Source organism: Hemitrygon akajei, chromosome 15 (assembly GCF_048418815.1).
Source record: "Hemitrygon akajei chromosome 15, sHemAka1.3, whole genome shotgun sequence".
NCBI lineage: Eukaryota > Metazoa > Chordata > Chondrichthyes > Myliobatiformes > Dasyatidae > Hemitrygon > Hemitrygon akajei.
Window position 1 is genome coordinate 67,583,722 of NC_133138.1, and position 15,138 is coordinate 67,598,859.

At 39.0% G+C, this 15,138-nt stretch overlaps 1 protein-coding gene across 1 annotated transcript in view; it reads left to right on the forward strand.

Moving 5' to 3' along the window:
* The window catches only part of ccnjl (cyclin J-like), a 72,063-nt gene extending 57,165 nt beyond the window's left edge, over positions 1-14,898 (forward strand). Inside the window, exons 3-5 of the mRNA XM_073067721.1 lie at positions 2,926-3,225; positions 8,338-8,497; positions 10,860-14,898. Coding sequence (XP_072923822.1) covers positions 2,926-3,225; positions 8,338-8,497; positions 10,860-11,340 — 941 coding nt within the window. The 3' untranslated portion in view covers positions 11,341-14,898. The remainder of the gene's footprint in view (positions 1-2,925; positions 3,226-8,337; positions 8,498-10,859) is intronic.
* Positions 14,899-15,138: the final 240 nt, after the last annotated feature.

The window sequence follows — 15,138 nt, forward strand, 5'->3', positions numbered from 1 at the left end:
CCTCTGAAAGCTGAACTGATTGCAATTTGAGCTGATGTTCAGCTGTAAGTGTAGGATAGGATTCAGCATTAGATGCTGCCTCTGTCCACATTTGAAAGTTTCTGTGGACATTGGTACTAATTACTTTCTTAATCCATTTTCTTCCCTCCCACTATTATCCATATGAAGCTAACTAGTCTCAAAGTACTCTTCTGGTTCAGGTGAATTGATTCAGTATGGGTGGAAATAATTTCTGTGACCCACAGTAATAGCTGAGCCATTGCTAACATTTCAAGTATCCTTGTGACACTGCATGGAATTGCCTTGATCTACAGCAGTGACAGAAGCAAAAGGATTGTGAATTTGAGTGCCTTCCCATCAAATGCATTGGGCTTCCTGCAGAGCTGTGTGCAAGGTCCCATGCAGTTCAGACATTAACGCCACAAATGATATGTTTGCATGTATTACAAAATTTGGAAGACAATTGTGTTTTTCAAAATATTATCAAGAAGTTACTTATGCTGGGAAAACTATGAATTTAGCCTCGAAGGTGAGCTCCGGTGCCAAGTCAGACAAGGTCAAGCAAAACATGGCGAAAACAAGCTGGGCACTGAACAGTGCAGACGGAACAGGGGATCTTGAAGTGCATGTTGGCAGATCACTAAAGGGAGCAGGTAGAAGGCAAAGTGGGCATAGCTTTATTGGTTAGGATATGTGATGTAACAGCAAGGAGGTTGATGTGGAACTTAATAAAATAGATATTAGCTACAGTATGTACTGGTACAATTTTGATCAACATGATACTGGAAGGGTCTTGTAGCATGAGTGCTTTCAAGACAGGATTTTAATGTCGAGGGATGTAAAGCATGTGTTCTGAACAAATGCTGAGTGGTAATTTAATCAAAGTACAGAATTAGAGTGAATATGAAAGACATGCTTTCATTGGTAGGGAGATTTATAAAACAAATAGTGAAATTTGAAGGGCAGAAGGATATAAAGAAAGGTATGGAGCTTCCCTTCCCCAACATCACTACAAATACCAGTGAAAATCTAGAACTCACTCCCTGAAAGACTGAGCCAAAAACCCTCTAACTTGCTAAAGTACCTGGACTCATGTCATAATCTAAGAGTCAGTGGAGCCATCAATGGAAAATTAAGTTAGCTAGTAACTTCTCCCCGTCTACCATTGGTATAACAGTCCATATAGCTTTCTCCTTATTCTAAATTTCTACTACTCAGATGAGAAAATCAGAGTTGCACTCTACAATGCTTGTCCTCCAGTATCTCCACCAAGTTTAAAGAATATTGAATTGTTTATCTTCTGTTTTTGTATCTATGTAAGATGATATTTGTGCTTTATGGTATTTAATAACATTCTCTTGCAATAATGTCTTTCCTGTAACTTTGAAGTGGGAGGATAGATATGCATACACAAATCTTTTCCAAGGATGAACTGTTTAAAATGCATTAACAGAGTAGCCTCAGTACAAAACCCCCCACATTAAAAGACAGAAATGCCATCTGGTGCACTGCCAGTTAGCCTTGATTCATGAGTATGAAGGGTTGCCTCTATTACTCTGTATAATTTAGTGAAATGCTATCAAGAATGCGTAGCATTTAAAATAAATCATGTCAGAAACAGTACCAGAGGGAAGCTATAAAGCTGTATATGTAAGCTTATTGATATGCAATGCAATTACTGCAGCTTTTCTGGTATTGTAAGCACTGGGTATGCAAATTTAATTAGAAACAAAATTATAAAGCCGCTGTGTGCATTCAAGTACCCAATTCAGTTTAAGTGAATAAACCATAGTTATAGATGTATTCTCTTGTTAAGCATTGAATTATGAAGACACAATGAAAAACAAAAAAAATGTGCTGGGCAAATTAATAAAGCAATTGCAAGCAGAGGATTTATACATTTTTAAAAATCTGGATAACTTTGGATATGTGCTCTTGTGCACATTCAAAAACTGTTCAATCTATAAAATACAGTAGAGAGTTTAATACTGTGACTGGAGAAAGTTTACTGATCAGAATTTTAATTTTTGCCAGAAACCATTTCACTTGGTATTTTCAGTTCAAGCATGTCTGGTTGTCATGACTAATTCTGTAGAAAACTGTTAATCATACTTTCTAACTAATAATTCATTTAGATTTAATATGTTCAATTGGTGTTATGGATTCAAGCCCACTCCAGAGACTTGAACACAAAAACTTTAGCCAGGTACTCTACTGCATAATTGAGTGATTGCTGAATAGTTTGACGATGTTGCTTTTCAGTCAGAACTGCGTCTGTTCTGTTGGCTGGCTTCCATCTGACTTTCAGAAATCCATGACATTTTCAAGAGATCCGATAGAATTGTTCTTTATGACCTGGGTAATCCTTTAATATCCATTGTTTGAAGCAGCCTGTTGGGTAATATCAGATTGTTGGGCATAATTTGCCCTTCATTTAGAAAGGGTGCAGAATACTTTGAAATGCCAAGCCCCTAAAAGGGGTATAAGTGCTTTTTTTGCCAGACTGGAGATTGGAAGCTCCAAGTATTTGTCTGACCTTTACAAACATTTATAATCCAGGTTTCAGTAGGCTTTTTCCTACTAAGGTTTGGCATTTATAAGTAAGGAAGTGTGAGTGTAATGGATGTTGCTCTGTGTTGGCATTCTCAAAATGACATGCTTTGTTTTTCTTTAGCCAATTTTCTTTTTTCTTGTAAATACAAATTACTTAACTCTTAAATCCCAAGTCAAGAATTGAGTGCAGTATTTGGATGAAAACTGTTTTGCACAAGCTACCCCAATCTCTTGAGTGGACTCTGCAGTCAATTCATTAAGTAATTGAAGTGATTGCTGCCTTAGAAATAAACTGGCTTTTAACTCTGAGTTTCTATTCTGTTTGAGGCGATTGGAAAGTGGAATTCTGACTCTCAATGCTTCTGTCTTAAGGCAAATTTGAAGAGAAAGAAGATCGGGTGCCAAAGTTGGAGCAGCTCAACAGCCTGGGCTTCATGAACAGTCTGCATCTGGTGCTGAACAAACGAGATTTGCTCCAAATGGAGCTTTTATTGCTTGAGACTTTCAACTGGAACCTCTGCATGCCCACGGCTGCACACTTCATCGACTACTACCTCTCAGGCTCGGTCCACGAGAGTGACCTCCACAATGGTTGGCCGCTTACCTCCGTTGCCAAAACCAAAGCCTTCATGGAAAAATATGCCCATTATTTTTTAGAAGTGTCTCTTCAAGGTATGTTAAAGAAATAAAATAGAGGCGTAATTAACAAAATGCCTAAAGAACTTGGCAAGTCAGGCAGCATCTATGGAGGGAATAAACAGTCGATGTTTCAGGCTGAGACCCTACATCAGGACTGGGGAAGAAAGGGAGCAGAAGCCAGTGTAACAAGTGGGGGGGGAGGAGCACACCTGACAGGTGATCTGGTGAAACCAGGTGTGGAGGAGGGTGGGGGTTTGGGGGAAGAAATAAAAAGATGAAATATAAAGCACAAAGGTGTTAGTTGGAAGGAGGAATCTGATAGAAGAGGATAATGGACCATGGGAGAAAGGGGAGGAGGAGGCGAGGAGAAGATAAGGAATGAGATGGGAATTAGAGTAGTGAATGGAAAATTGGGGTGGGGGGAGAAATTATAGGAAGTTAAGAGAAATATATGCTCAAGGCTATCCAAATGGAATATGCGATATTGCTCCTCCAACTTGAGTGGCCTCATTGTGGCAGTAAAGAAGGCCGTGGATTGACCTATTGGAATGAAAAGACGAAATGGGTGGCCGTCGGGAAATCTCACCCTTTTTGTGGCAGATGGAGCAAAGATGCTTGACGAAGTGGTCCCCCAATCTGTGTAGGGTCTCACAAATGTAGAGGAGGCTGCACTGGGAGTGCTGGATACAGGAGATGACCCTGCCAGACTCACGGTTAAAGTGTTGCCTCACCTAGAAGGCATGTTTGGGGCCTTTAATGGTGGTGAGGGAGGTGGTATAGGGGCAGGTGTAGCACTTGTCACGTTTGCAGGGATGTGCCTAGAGGGAAATCAGTGGGGAGGGATGAACGGACAAGGGATTCACAAGAGTGATCCCCATGGAAGGTGCAGGGAAATGCATGCTTAGTGAGGGGATCCCGTTGTAAGTGACAGAATTATGGAGAATGGTATGCTGAATTCAGAGGCTCGTTGGGGTGGTAGCTAAAGATAAGGGGAACCCTATCCCCATTGTGGTAGCGGGAGAATGTAGTGAGGGCACATGTTTAGGAAATGGAGGTTTGGATGAGGGCAACATGGATGGTGAAAAGGAAACCCTATTCTTTTTAAAAAGTGAACATCTCATATTTTCTAAACTGGAAAGCCTCATCCTGAGAACAGATGTGGTGGAGATGGAGGAACTGAGAAAGGGGAATAGTATTTTTGCAATTGACTGGGTAGGAAGAAAGACAGCTGTGAGAGTCAGTAGATTTACAAAAGTTATAGGTAGATAATCTGTCTCCCGAGATTAAAACAGATCGAAGGAGGGGGTGGGGGGAGAAATGTCAGAAATGGACTAAGTAAATTTGAGGGCAGCAAGGGCAAAGTTGATGAAATTGGCAACCTCAGCATGAATGCAGGAAGCAGCACCAATATAGTTGACAAAGTAGTGTAGAAAGAATTGGGGAGTGTTACCAGTGTAGGATTGGAACATGGGACTTTCCACATAACTAACAAAAAAAAGCAGGTATTGCTGGGGCCTGTGCATCTGCCCATGCCTACAGCTTGGACTTTGGAGAAGTTGGAGGAGCCAAAAGAGGAATTGAGAACTTGTTTCCCCAGACAGAGGAGGTTGGTGGTTGGGGGGAACTAGCTGGTTCTGTGGTCTTTCTACTTCATTCCACTCTCCCCCACCAATCAACTTTCCCCACCACCTAGTTTCCATTTCACCACTTCTGATGTTGCTGACACCCATATCTCCTCCATTTCTCATATCTGCTTTCAACCCATCTGCCCTCTGCCCGTAGCAGGGGTAGGGTTCCCCTTGTCCTTGCCTACCACCTCCACGAACCTCATATCCAGCACATCATTCTCCATTATTTTCATCATCTACAATGATATCCTACCATTAAGCAATCTTTCTTCCCCACTCTCTGCATTTCATAGGGATCGTTCTATATGTGAGACCCTTGTCCATTTGTCTCTCCTCACTGATCTCTCTTCTCCCCCCCCCCACCCTGGCACCTATCCCTACAAGTGGGATAAGTACTACACTGGCCCCAAACAGTCCTTCAGGGCAAGGCAACGCTTTACCTGCAAGTCTATTGGGGTCATCTGTGGTATCTAGTGGTCCTAATGTGGCCACCTCTCTACATTGGTGAGACCTGACATGGATGTGGGGATCGCTTCATCGAGCACCTTCACTTTATCTGCCACAAAAGATGGAATTTCCTGATGGCCACCCATTTCATTCTCACTCCGACATGTTGGTCTACAACCTCCTCTACTGCCCATGATGAGGCCACCCTCAAGTTGGAAAAGCAACACCTCATATTCCATCTGGGTAGCCACCGTTCTGATGCTATAAATAACGATATCTCTCTAACCTGGTAATTTCTTACCCCTCCCCTTTCCTCTTCTACCATTGCCTGTTGTGGTTCCTCTTTCTCCCCTTCTCTCTCCCCCCCCCCCCCCCCAACCTGCTTACAACCTCCCAGCTTCTTGCTTTGTTTCCCTCTTCCCCCACCAATCAGCCTTCCCCATTAACAGGTTTCACCAGCTTGTACTCCTTCTCCCACCACCTTATTCTGGCTGCAGTCTCCTTTCTTTCCAGTTGTGATGAACGGTCTTGCCCCAAAATGTCAACTGCGTATTCCTCTCCACAGATGGTTCCTGACTTGTTGAGTTCCTCCAGCATTTAATGTCTGTCGCTCAAGGTTTCCTGCATCTGCAGAATCTCTTACGCTCTCTGTAAATGTAATGATCCCTTGTAATGCTATTTGGTACTTGCCTCCAGTGGTGAATGCTTCTAAATTTGAAGCACAAGTGGAATTTGCATTATATCCCATGTGCTATCCAATAGACAGAAGCCTCCTTTCTTGCTCCCCTAAGGCACTTATTTATGGTGCGATAGGGATTTATAGGAATTGGATGACCTTTGATAATACTTCCAAGTAGTCATTCCATCATGTGTGATCCAAGTTATGTTCTTCAGGTTTCATCCGGCTTGGAAAAAAAGCACCACATTTAGGCCATGCTCATTATCTCCAAAGGATTTTCAATCCAGAATAAGGCCTAAATGTAGTATCACAACTGCCACCTTTGGCAAGTTCAGCTAACTTTGTTGAAGATCAGAAATCAATCCTGAGGTTATGAGGAAATTTGGCCCATTGAGTAAAGTGTAATTAGCATTTTAAGATAATTGATCCTCCGAGTAACGGTGTTCCTTTTTAATGCAGGAGCAATGTAGGAGAAAGGGAAAATGCCTTGATTTAATAAAATATTGCAATTTTGCATTGTCATTAATGCCATCTTGCACATGAGCCCACCTAACTGTTGGCTCTGCACTCATCCCAGATTGGCATTTAAAGCTGTTCCCTTCTGAATTAGCATCACCACAAAACAATTTCTAAAAATTCTGTAATGGTTGATGTTAAATTTAATAATTTGTTGGGCTGTAAAGCACCTTGGGGTATATCCAAGATACAGAGAGCAACTGTAAGTGTAAGTATTCATTTGTTTGCTTTTTTCTTTTTTTGAAGAATAAGAATATGAATTATTGGCATCAGTAGAAATAAGATATTGAATGCTCCTTTGGCTTGTATTCTAGGGTTTGATGGGAGTGCTGGAAATTTAGAATCGGGAAGATGAGTGAAGTCAATGGAATTTAATCATTAAGTGTGTGCATTAACATTTCCCAGATGTGAAGAGTTAAAGTGCTGATGTACCATTGCAGGAAAGTTTGTGAACCCTTTATGATTACCTAGTTTTCTGCATTATTTACTCATAAAATGTGGTCTGATCTTCATCTAAGTCGCAATAATAGACAAGCGCAATCTGCCTAAACTAATAACACACAAACCATTATACTACTTCTAGTCAAAACTGAGTATACCATTTAAACAATCACAGTCTAAGTTCAAAATAAAGTATGTGAACCTCTGGGGTAATGCCTTCTACAAAACCACCTTGGAGTTGGGTGTTCCAATCAATGAAATGAGATTGGAAGTGTGGGTTGTAGAGGGGCCCTGCCCTATTAAAAGGGACACACAAAGATAGGTTACTGACAGAGCCTTCTCTTAAGAAAGATTTGTTTATGTATACCATGCCCCAATCAAAACAACTTTCAGAGGACCATAGAAGAAAAATTGTAGAGATGCATGAAGCTAAAGACCTGAGTGCTCATCAGTACACAGTAAAAGAAATTGTCGACAAGTGGAGGAAATACACTACTGTTGCCACAATCCCTCGGAGTGGGCATCCTGCATCGATCACACCAAGAGCACAACGTGGGGTGCAACCCAAGAGTAACAAAGACCTGCAGAAATCTCCACTATAAGAAAAAGACTGAACAAGAGTAAATCATAGAATGGTTTAAAAAGTAAATTTATGTTTTGGAATGGTCAAATCTGAGTCCAGACCTTAACCCAATTGAGATGCTGTGGCATGACCTGAAGAGGACTGTTCATGCAAGATATCCCAGAAATACTGATGAACTGAAAGAGTTTTGTATGGAGCAATGGTCTAAAATTCCTTCTCACCATTGTGCAAGTCTGATCAGCAGCTACAGGAGATGTTTGGTGCTATTAAACTCAAAAGGTTCACATACTTTTTCCAGCCTGGTCTGTGAATGATTAAACGTTGTGTTCAATGAAGACATGAAAATTCCATTTGCTTGTATGTTGTTAATTTAGGCAGATTGTATTTGTATATTTGATTTAGATAAAGATCAGACAACATGTAATGAGTTAATGCAGAAAACCAGATAATTGTAAAAGGTTCACAAATTTTTTTTTGTAATTGTAGGTTAGGAGCAAACAAACTGGATGACTTCAGTGGAGATTAGTTTGCAGACTGGATAACTGAGAATGAATAATTGGAATGCAAAGCAAGTGTACTAAAGTATTTAATGTAAGTGTAGAGTGGTAGAATTGATAGAAAGTTAATGTGAATGCAGGAAAGTAAAATGAGATTAGTCTAAGTGGCTGCTTAATAGTGAACATGTAACCGGTGGGTCAGAGGGCTTACTTCTGTATCCTAATGCGAAAAATGCTTTTACATCAGTATTGCCGTGCAAAAATCTCCTTAGGTTCATAACGAATTGGAATCATGAATTATGGAATTACTGTGATCAATTCTTTCTCAATGACATTCTGTTCCTCTTCTTGTAGATCACAACTTTCTGAGTTTTCGTCCATCACTGGTAGCTGCGGCCTGCATCACAGCATCCCGCATTTGTTTACACATCAGTCCATCCCTAACCACTCATCTTCACCTGCTGACTGGATATACGTGGGAGCACTTGACTCCATGTGTTGAGCTCATGCTGATGTAAGATGCATCCACTTTTTTTTCCCCTTTTGAAAAGAAAAGTTGTTTAAGGGTTTGCATTTTGATCAGTTTGCATTTGTATGATCCTTATGTCCTCTTTGAATTGATTTTAAATGGTACTAGAAAATCCTCTATCTAATATAACTTATAGTAGAATAATCCAAAACTGAATCTCAGCTTACATTTTTATCAATTTAGAAGACTAAGAACAACTCTGAGAACATGATAAATCTAAAAGTGAATATTTTGGTTTAACATGTGTTGTACTCTTTTTTTAAAACGTGTGTGGGATGCATTCCTCTTCAGGAGACAAATCTGCGTATCTGTGATCTCTGGCTGTGTCTATATGGAAATTTTAAGTTGAATAAAATTGAGACAGGTTGCAGTGCCTGTTGTGTAATCCAGAACCAATCTTTTTCACTAAGAGCAGAAAATGCTGGAAATATTTAACAGTTCAAGTTGAATCTGTGGAGTCAGAAGCAAAATTTACACTTTGGGTTGAAGCCTCAATCAGAACATTTTCTGTTGTTTTTTTTTAGATCTCCAATGTTAGCAGTTTTTAATTGTCCTGGTTGAAGCCTCAATCACAACATTTTCTGGTTTTTTTTAGATCTCCAATGTTAGCAGTTTTTAATTGTCCTGTACGATATTTCAGTGGGCATAGCTTTTCTAAAAGGATAAGCAGACTTAATATGGTCCTATTTATTTTATTTTCTATTTATTATTTACCGTGCAGAATAGGTCTTTCTGGGCTCTCTGCTAGCAACCCATTAATTTAACCCTAGCCTAATTGCAGGACAGTCTACAAGGACCAGTTAACCTACTGACTGTTATATCTTCGAACTGTTTGTTGGAATCTGGAGTACTCGGAGAAACCCCACATATTACACGTGAAGAATGTACAGACCCATTGCAGATGATGTCGAAATTCAACTCCGAACCCTGACACCCCATGCAGTAATAGCGTTGAGCTAAATGCTGTGCTCTCTTGCATAACTGCATAACAACTACCTAATGTGTTATCCTAATGAGCAAGAACAAGAAAACAATACTGCCCACTGTTAACCATGTACATGTGAATTGTTGTATTTTAGTATTTGCACCTACTGATCCATTTCTTGAAAGGAATATTGGGATTCTGTCCTATCCAGTGGTAATACCTCTTGCTCAAATCCAGCATCTTGGGAGTAATGCTCCTGCTAACTGTTTAACTGCCTTCTCATCTGATCATGTACAGTACTGTGCAAAAGTCCTGGGCACATGTAGAAGCTAGGATGCTGGAGACATTTGCACACTACTGTATTTGTCAATGTGTAGCGGAGAGCAAATCTGGCTGGAGCACAGGATGTTGGGAATGGCAAGGGGTGGAGTGCCACACGGGTGTGGGGCAGGTGGCAGAGGACTGTCAGGGGTTGGCATGTGGCATATGTCTGCCCAGAGACACCAGGCAAGGTTATTTGATTCCAATCCTCTCCCTTCCCCTCTTCCCGCTCTCAGTCCACAATAGAAACCCATAACAGAATCAGCTCCATCATCCATCACAAGTCATGAACTTTTTTTTGTGGTAGCAGTACAGTGCAATGCATAAATTACCTCAGGACAATGTAGAATGTACATACCTAATCAATATATGTATGCAAGACTGTTGCAGAATAATTAAAACAGTTTTGGTTTTAATTAAATTAGCCATTTTGTTGGCAGTACTAACCCAAGAAGTTACTGATGTGTTTGAAAAGCATTAACAATTTACTGCATCATTTGTACTGACTTGAAGGAACTTCACGTATGTCTAGTTAGCATTATTAGGTACACTAATATCACTGAGAAAGCTAGTATAACCGTTACTGTGCTATGATATTTGGATATGATATTTTACCTTCCTGGTTCAGAACACTAATTGGAAAGCATCTAGATCTGAATGTTTTTCTTTTGTGAGGTGTGTTTTTGCACTACTTATTTAGTTTAACCTTTTTAATATATACTTTAATTTACAGTTATGTCTTGCAAAATACTGCTGCTGCATAGCAACAAATTTCACAATGCATGCCAGTGGTATTAAACCTGATTCTGGTTGTTAATGCAGCTTTGTGTTTTTAACCTTCCAGTGCTATTTAATGGCACTTGCTGCTTGAGTGGCTTGGAGAGGTTAGAAGAGGCCTTGTATCAATTCAATAACTTAGTTAAAATTCAGTGCACTCTTTATCATAAACTGGTAGTCAATTATCAAGAAATACAATTAATAAGATGGAAACTATTTTAATATGAGAAATGAAATATGACAAACTGAATTTTTCATGCCAGCATTTAATGGAAATTGTAATGGAGAGTGTCTGATATTTGAAATGTTTTATCTTGTTTCCAGTGCCCATGACAATGATGTCAAAGAAGCCAACAAAACCAAAGGACAGCAGTCAGCTCTGCAGCAGCAAACAGCAGTACAGCAGCAGCAGACAGCAGTGCAGCAGCAGCATCTGCACCAATCCTCACCACAGCTCCTGTTTCAACAGGCTCCCTACCAGCATCTAACCCAGAGTGCCTCATCCCAGCTGGTACAGTTCCATTCACCTTTGCAACCTCAGGCTTCAATACAGGCCCATAGGAGCCATGTGCAGGGCCGCCGGGCTACCATTATCTCAGGAAGTTCTGGCAGCAACTATACTCTACAGTCATACCCAAGTTTGCAGGCCAGTTTACAGCCCACGGTTAGAGCACTGCCTGTTCAGGGACCCATTGCTATGCAGGTTGCCATAACCACAGAGCCCAGACACTGCATTACTGTGGCTTATGGTAGTAATTTTTTAAGTGGACATCACACATATACAACTGGCTGCTTTGACAGATGACAGTAATTGCCAACAAGTTATCTTTCAGCAACCTTCAGATTTGTTAAGTGCCATCTACTTCTTGGCCTCAGAAGAAATGCAATTTGTTAATGGATTGAACTTTTTATCTTGGATATGCAAGAGTGCATTCACAGTGTAGCTTTTCTCATTTAAAGTCCCTGTGATGAAAGAATGCTCATTATTTTAGACTCTGTGAATGCTCCCACTTGGTATTCTGGAGGAATATTTTTGAGACAAAGTAGTCCAATGGGATGTCAGGAAGCCATATAAAATATTTTGATAGATTTGAAGTAAAGATCTTTTCCTTGTAAAGAGTGTTTTTAAGCTGCTGCCTTAACTCACATAAAGGTCTGTTATTACTGTGACATTTTTATATTGTTTACATGAAAGCTATCGGGGGCATGCTTTTTTTTTACTTGAAGACAATGCTGTTGCCTCCAGTTGTTCTAATTTATCGCTGGCTGTCTGTGATGTTCCGGTGTATAACCCAGGGAGTATTTAGACATTTCCAAGTGCAATATGGTTTATATCTTAGCTGTACCTACACTTTATACTGTTTACAGCACTGTACCTTTTCATTTGCATTAACAGGCAAATCAGTAACATAAACATCCACCTCTTATTAAGAATACTGCTCATTACAGTAGCAGTTGTAACCTTAAGACAATGATTTATTACTCATTTATGAATTTTAACTTCATTTGTAAGGAGGTGTGGGTGGATGTGGAATATCTGAGAGCTGCTTTCACTGGGATATGTTGCTGCTCTTCGGCAAGGATAGCCTACTGAAAATTCAAAGTTTAAAATTAGAGCTGTTTAGGAGATAGATTAGTAAAAGATTAAACACTTGTTTTTTTTCCCCCCAATTCATGACTGTTTGCTTAGTAAAGGGATCAAGAGAAATCTGCTGGTTTGTTGAAGGTACATCCAATGAGCTGGCATGACCAAACTAGGAAAGAGTTGCATGGACAAATACAAGGGTGAACTCAGTAACTCAAGTCTAAAAATTCTACAGAAGGGTAAAAGTATTAAATATCTCTCGCAATCTTGTTGCTGAACATAAATGCATGCCAATTACCTTAGTAACTGGTTTGCATTTCTGTTCCTTTGCATTGAAGATGGCAAATGACAGTGCTAGAGTATGGCTACCTTTGCAAGCAAGTTACTTTCTTTGTATATTTTATGTTGATATAAAAGAATCCAGAGGCTTTAACTGCTAATTTTAAAAATGCATGTTTCTGAAAACTTTGCTTGATTGTCTTAAATAGACTTTATTGTAAGCTAACAAATGAACATCATTTAAGCAGTAAAGTTTTAATCTTGTATTAATTATATGTAAATTAGAACTCAGACCTAACAAACAGCTAGCCATTTCCTTCATAAACATCTTTTCTTTTAGTAACTATGCAGCAGTTTCATTTTCAATGCCCTTTTATTTAATTCTCATAAGGAGAACAGTAGTATTTGTATATGTCTGGCAGTTTAGAATTGTTTGAATTTTTAAGTACTCCTATTTAAGTCAGTATTACTATCTGATTGAAGATGCAAGTTATTACTTAGTCTGTCCTGCACAATTTTGCCCCAACCCTACCACTGTTCAGGTTAGTCCTGGAAAAAAAAGGTAGAAATTAGCCCAAACTCCCATTTCAGGATTGTACTTATGTGGACAGGATGAGCCTTGGCAGTGACCTGTGACTGAATTTCTCACTAACAGTCCACGTGCATCCATGAAGAATGACTAAAATAAAGGGTTCACATTTCTGAGTAAGGACGAGGAGAGAACTTTAAAGCTAAATGTTTGATGGTAACCCTAGCTATGATTCTGACTATGTACCTGAATATCTGTAGTTTTCTTCATCACCGAATAGAGAAACTTGTTTAAAATATTCACCATTTATCTTTTAATGCGGTGAAAATTTTAGATTTCTTTAATGAGTGAATAGTGCAATGAACTAGCTTTAGTTTAATATTTACCGTAAGTCTTTCCCCCCCCCTTTGTGTCACATCATGGCCTGTTCCAACGAACTGGTCACTTCCATTTATGTTTTGCTGGTGATTGTGTGGAAGGGAATATAAGCAAACACATACCAAATAATTTAATAACATGAAGTTTAGTTTAGAGCCACAGTGGTTTTTGGAATTGCTTCAACGTGCATAAGTTCCACATCGAGAAAGTCACTCCATCATGGAATAGAAATGCTCCTGTTGCAAATAATAAAGCAACTGTACATTTGCCCTTGTCAGGTTATTACACAAAATTATTTTGGATCAGCCATCAAAAGTGAGTGGTTGTTGAATGATTTGCCTTCAGCATGGAGCTTTTACATGCATTGGAGCAGCCAGAGGGAATGCTCTGATTTCTGTTCCTTTCCTTGGCTGACAGTACAATTAGAGACAGCTGGAATTCATTCAGCGTGCTGTTACAACATCACTGCACTTGCCATCAAATGTGTGCTAAGTAAGCAGCTTGTACTTTTTATTAGTATAGGGATAGTTTTAATATGTCCAGAAATACAACTTTTGATAAATTATTTATTTTTTTAAAGAACTTGTTAAATATGACACCGGGATGAGCTTCCATGAAGAACTTATTTGAAAACCTCTGATCAATTTCTGACCTCAGTCTGCCCAAAGTTTTTGGTTTGTGTGGTGTTCTTTTTTACATAAAATATTTTTAAACTAAACAATCTCAAAACAAGTACATTGAGGGATGTCTACCCCAGCAGATTTCACATGTAATGGTGTTTAAAGTGCCTTCTGCATTTAGATATTGATACTTTTAACACTTCATAAATATAAATTGATGTGAGGCATATCATCAAGCACATAATAAACATCTATTTTATTTAGCCTTACAAACTTTTGCTAATTGGAATTAGCATCTTGTGTTGAGATGTAAATTAGTTTCACTGTAAAATGTTGTATGATGGGGAGTATGAATAAAGCCATTTTGTATGGCATGCCAATTAGGATGTGTTGGGAGTCTTCCACCCAAGATTTATTAGATTGGTTGACTTTATGTCAGATGCAGACTTTGTTTGAGACATTGAGATGACCAGGCACTCGAATGAGGATGTATTATGTATGTGGTGTTATGCACACATCCTATCAATAGACACTACAACCAGTAACTTGTTTACTGAATAGAAGCAGGGTAATACACATTGTATTAGAGAGGATGGTATAATGTAAAATGCATTCCAGTGAATTCATGAAGGAAATGCAAAGCTTTGAAAATCCTACAATACTATTAACTATATTAAAAAAATGAGTGAAATAACTAGTGACCAAAAATGTTGTTATAGTTCCATTCTGCTATACAAAGCTCATTTTATTCCTGCTGTTTTAAAGGGATTTCGTTCATTTGGTGATGTTTGCCAAATATCCATGTATTTTCAAGAGCAGTAATGCAAGAGTCAGTTACCTGCTGAGTGATACACTAATATTTGCTAGTATTTAAATAAATCTTAGATCTGGCTAACTGAAGTTTAAAGACATGACGGATGTGAAATTCATTGTACTTTAAAAAAAAATCAAAAATAAATGCCGGTCTATTTATTCTTGTTCTCATTATTTCAAATGCATGTCTCTGTGGTCACTTCATTGTATATTCAATTTCCTCGATTATATTATGTTTTGATGCCTTGGCGTTATTGGTTTCCTTTGATTTATCAGATCCAATGCTAAAATAGAAATTAGCCGAAATTTAGAGTGTGGACTAATCTAGGCTTCTCATTCATATTTCGTTATAAATGGAAAGAGGATATTGTCCATGTCTTGGCTTAATCAGTCTATTCT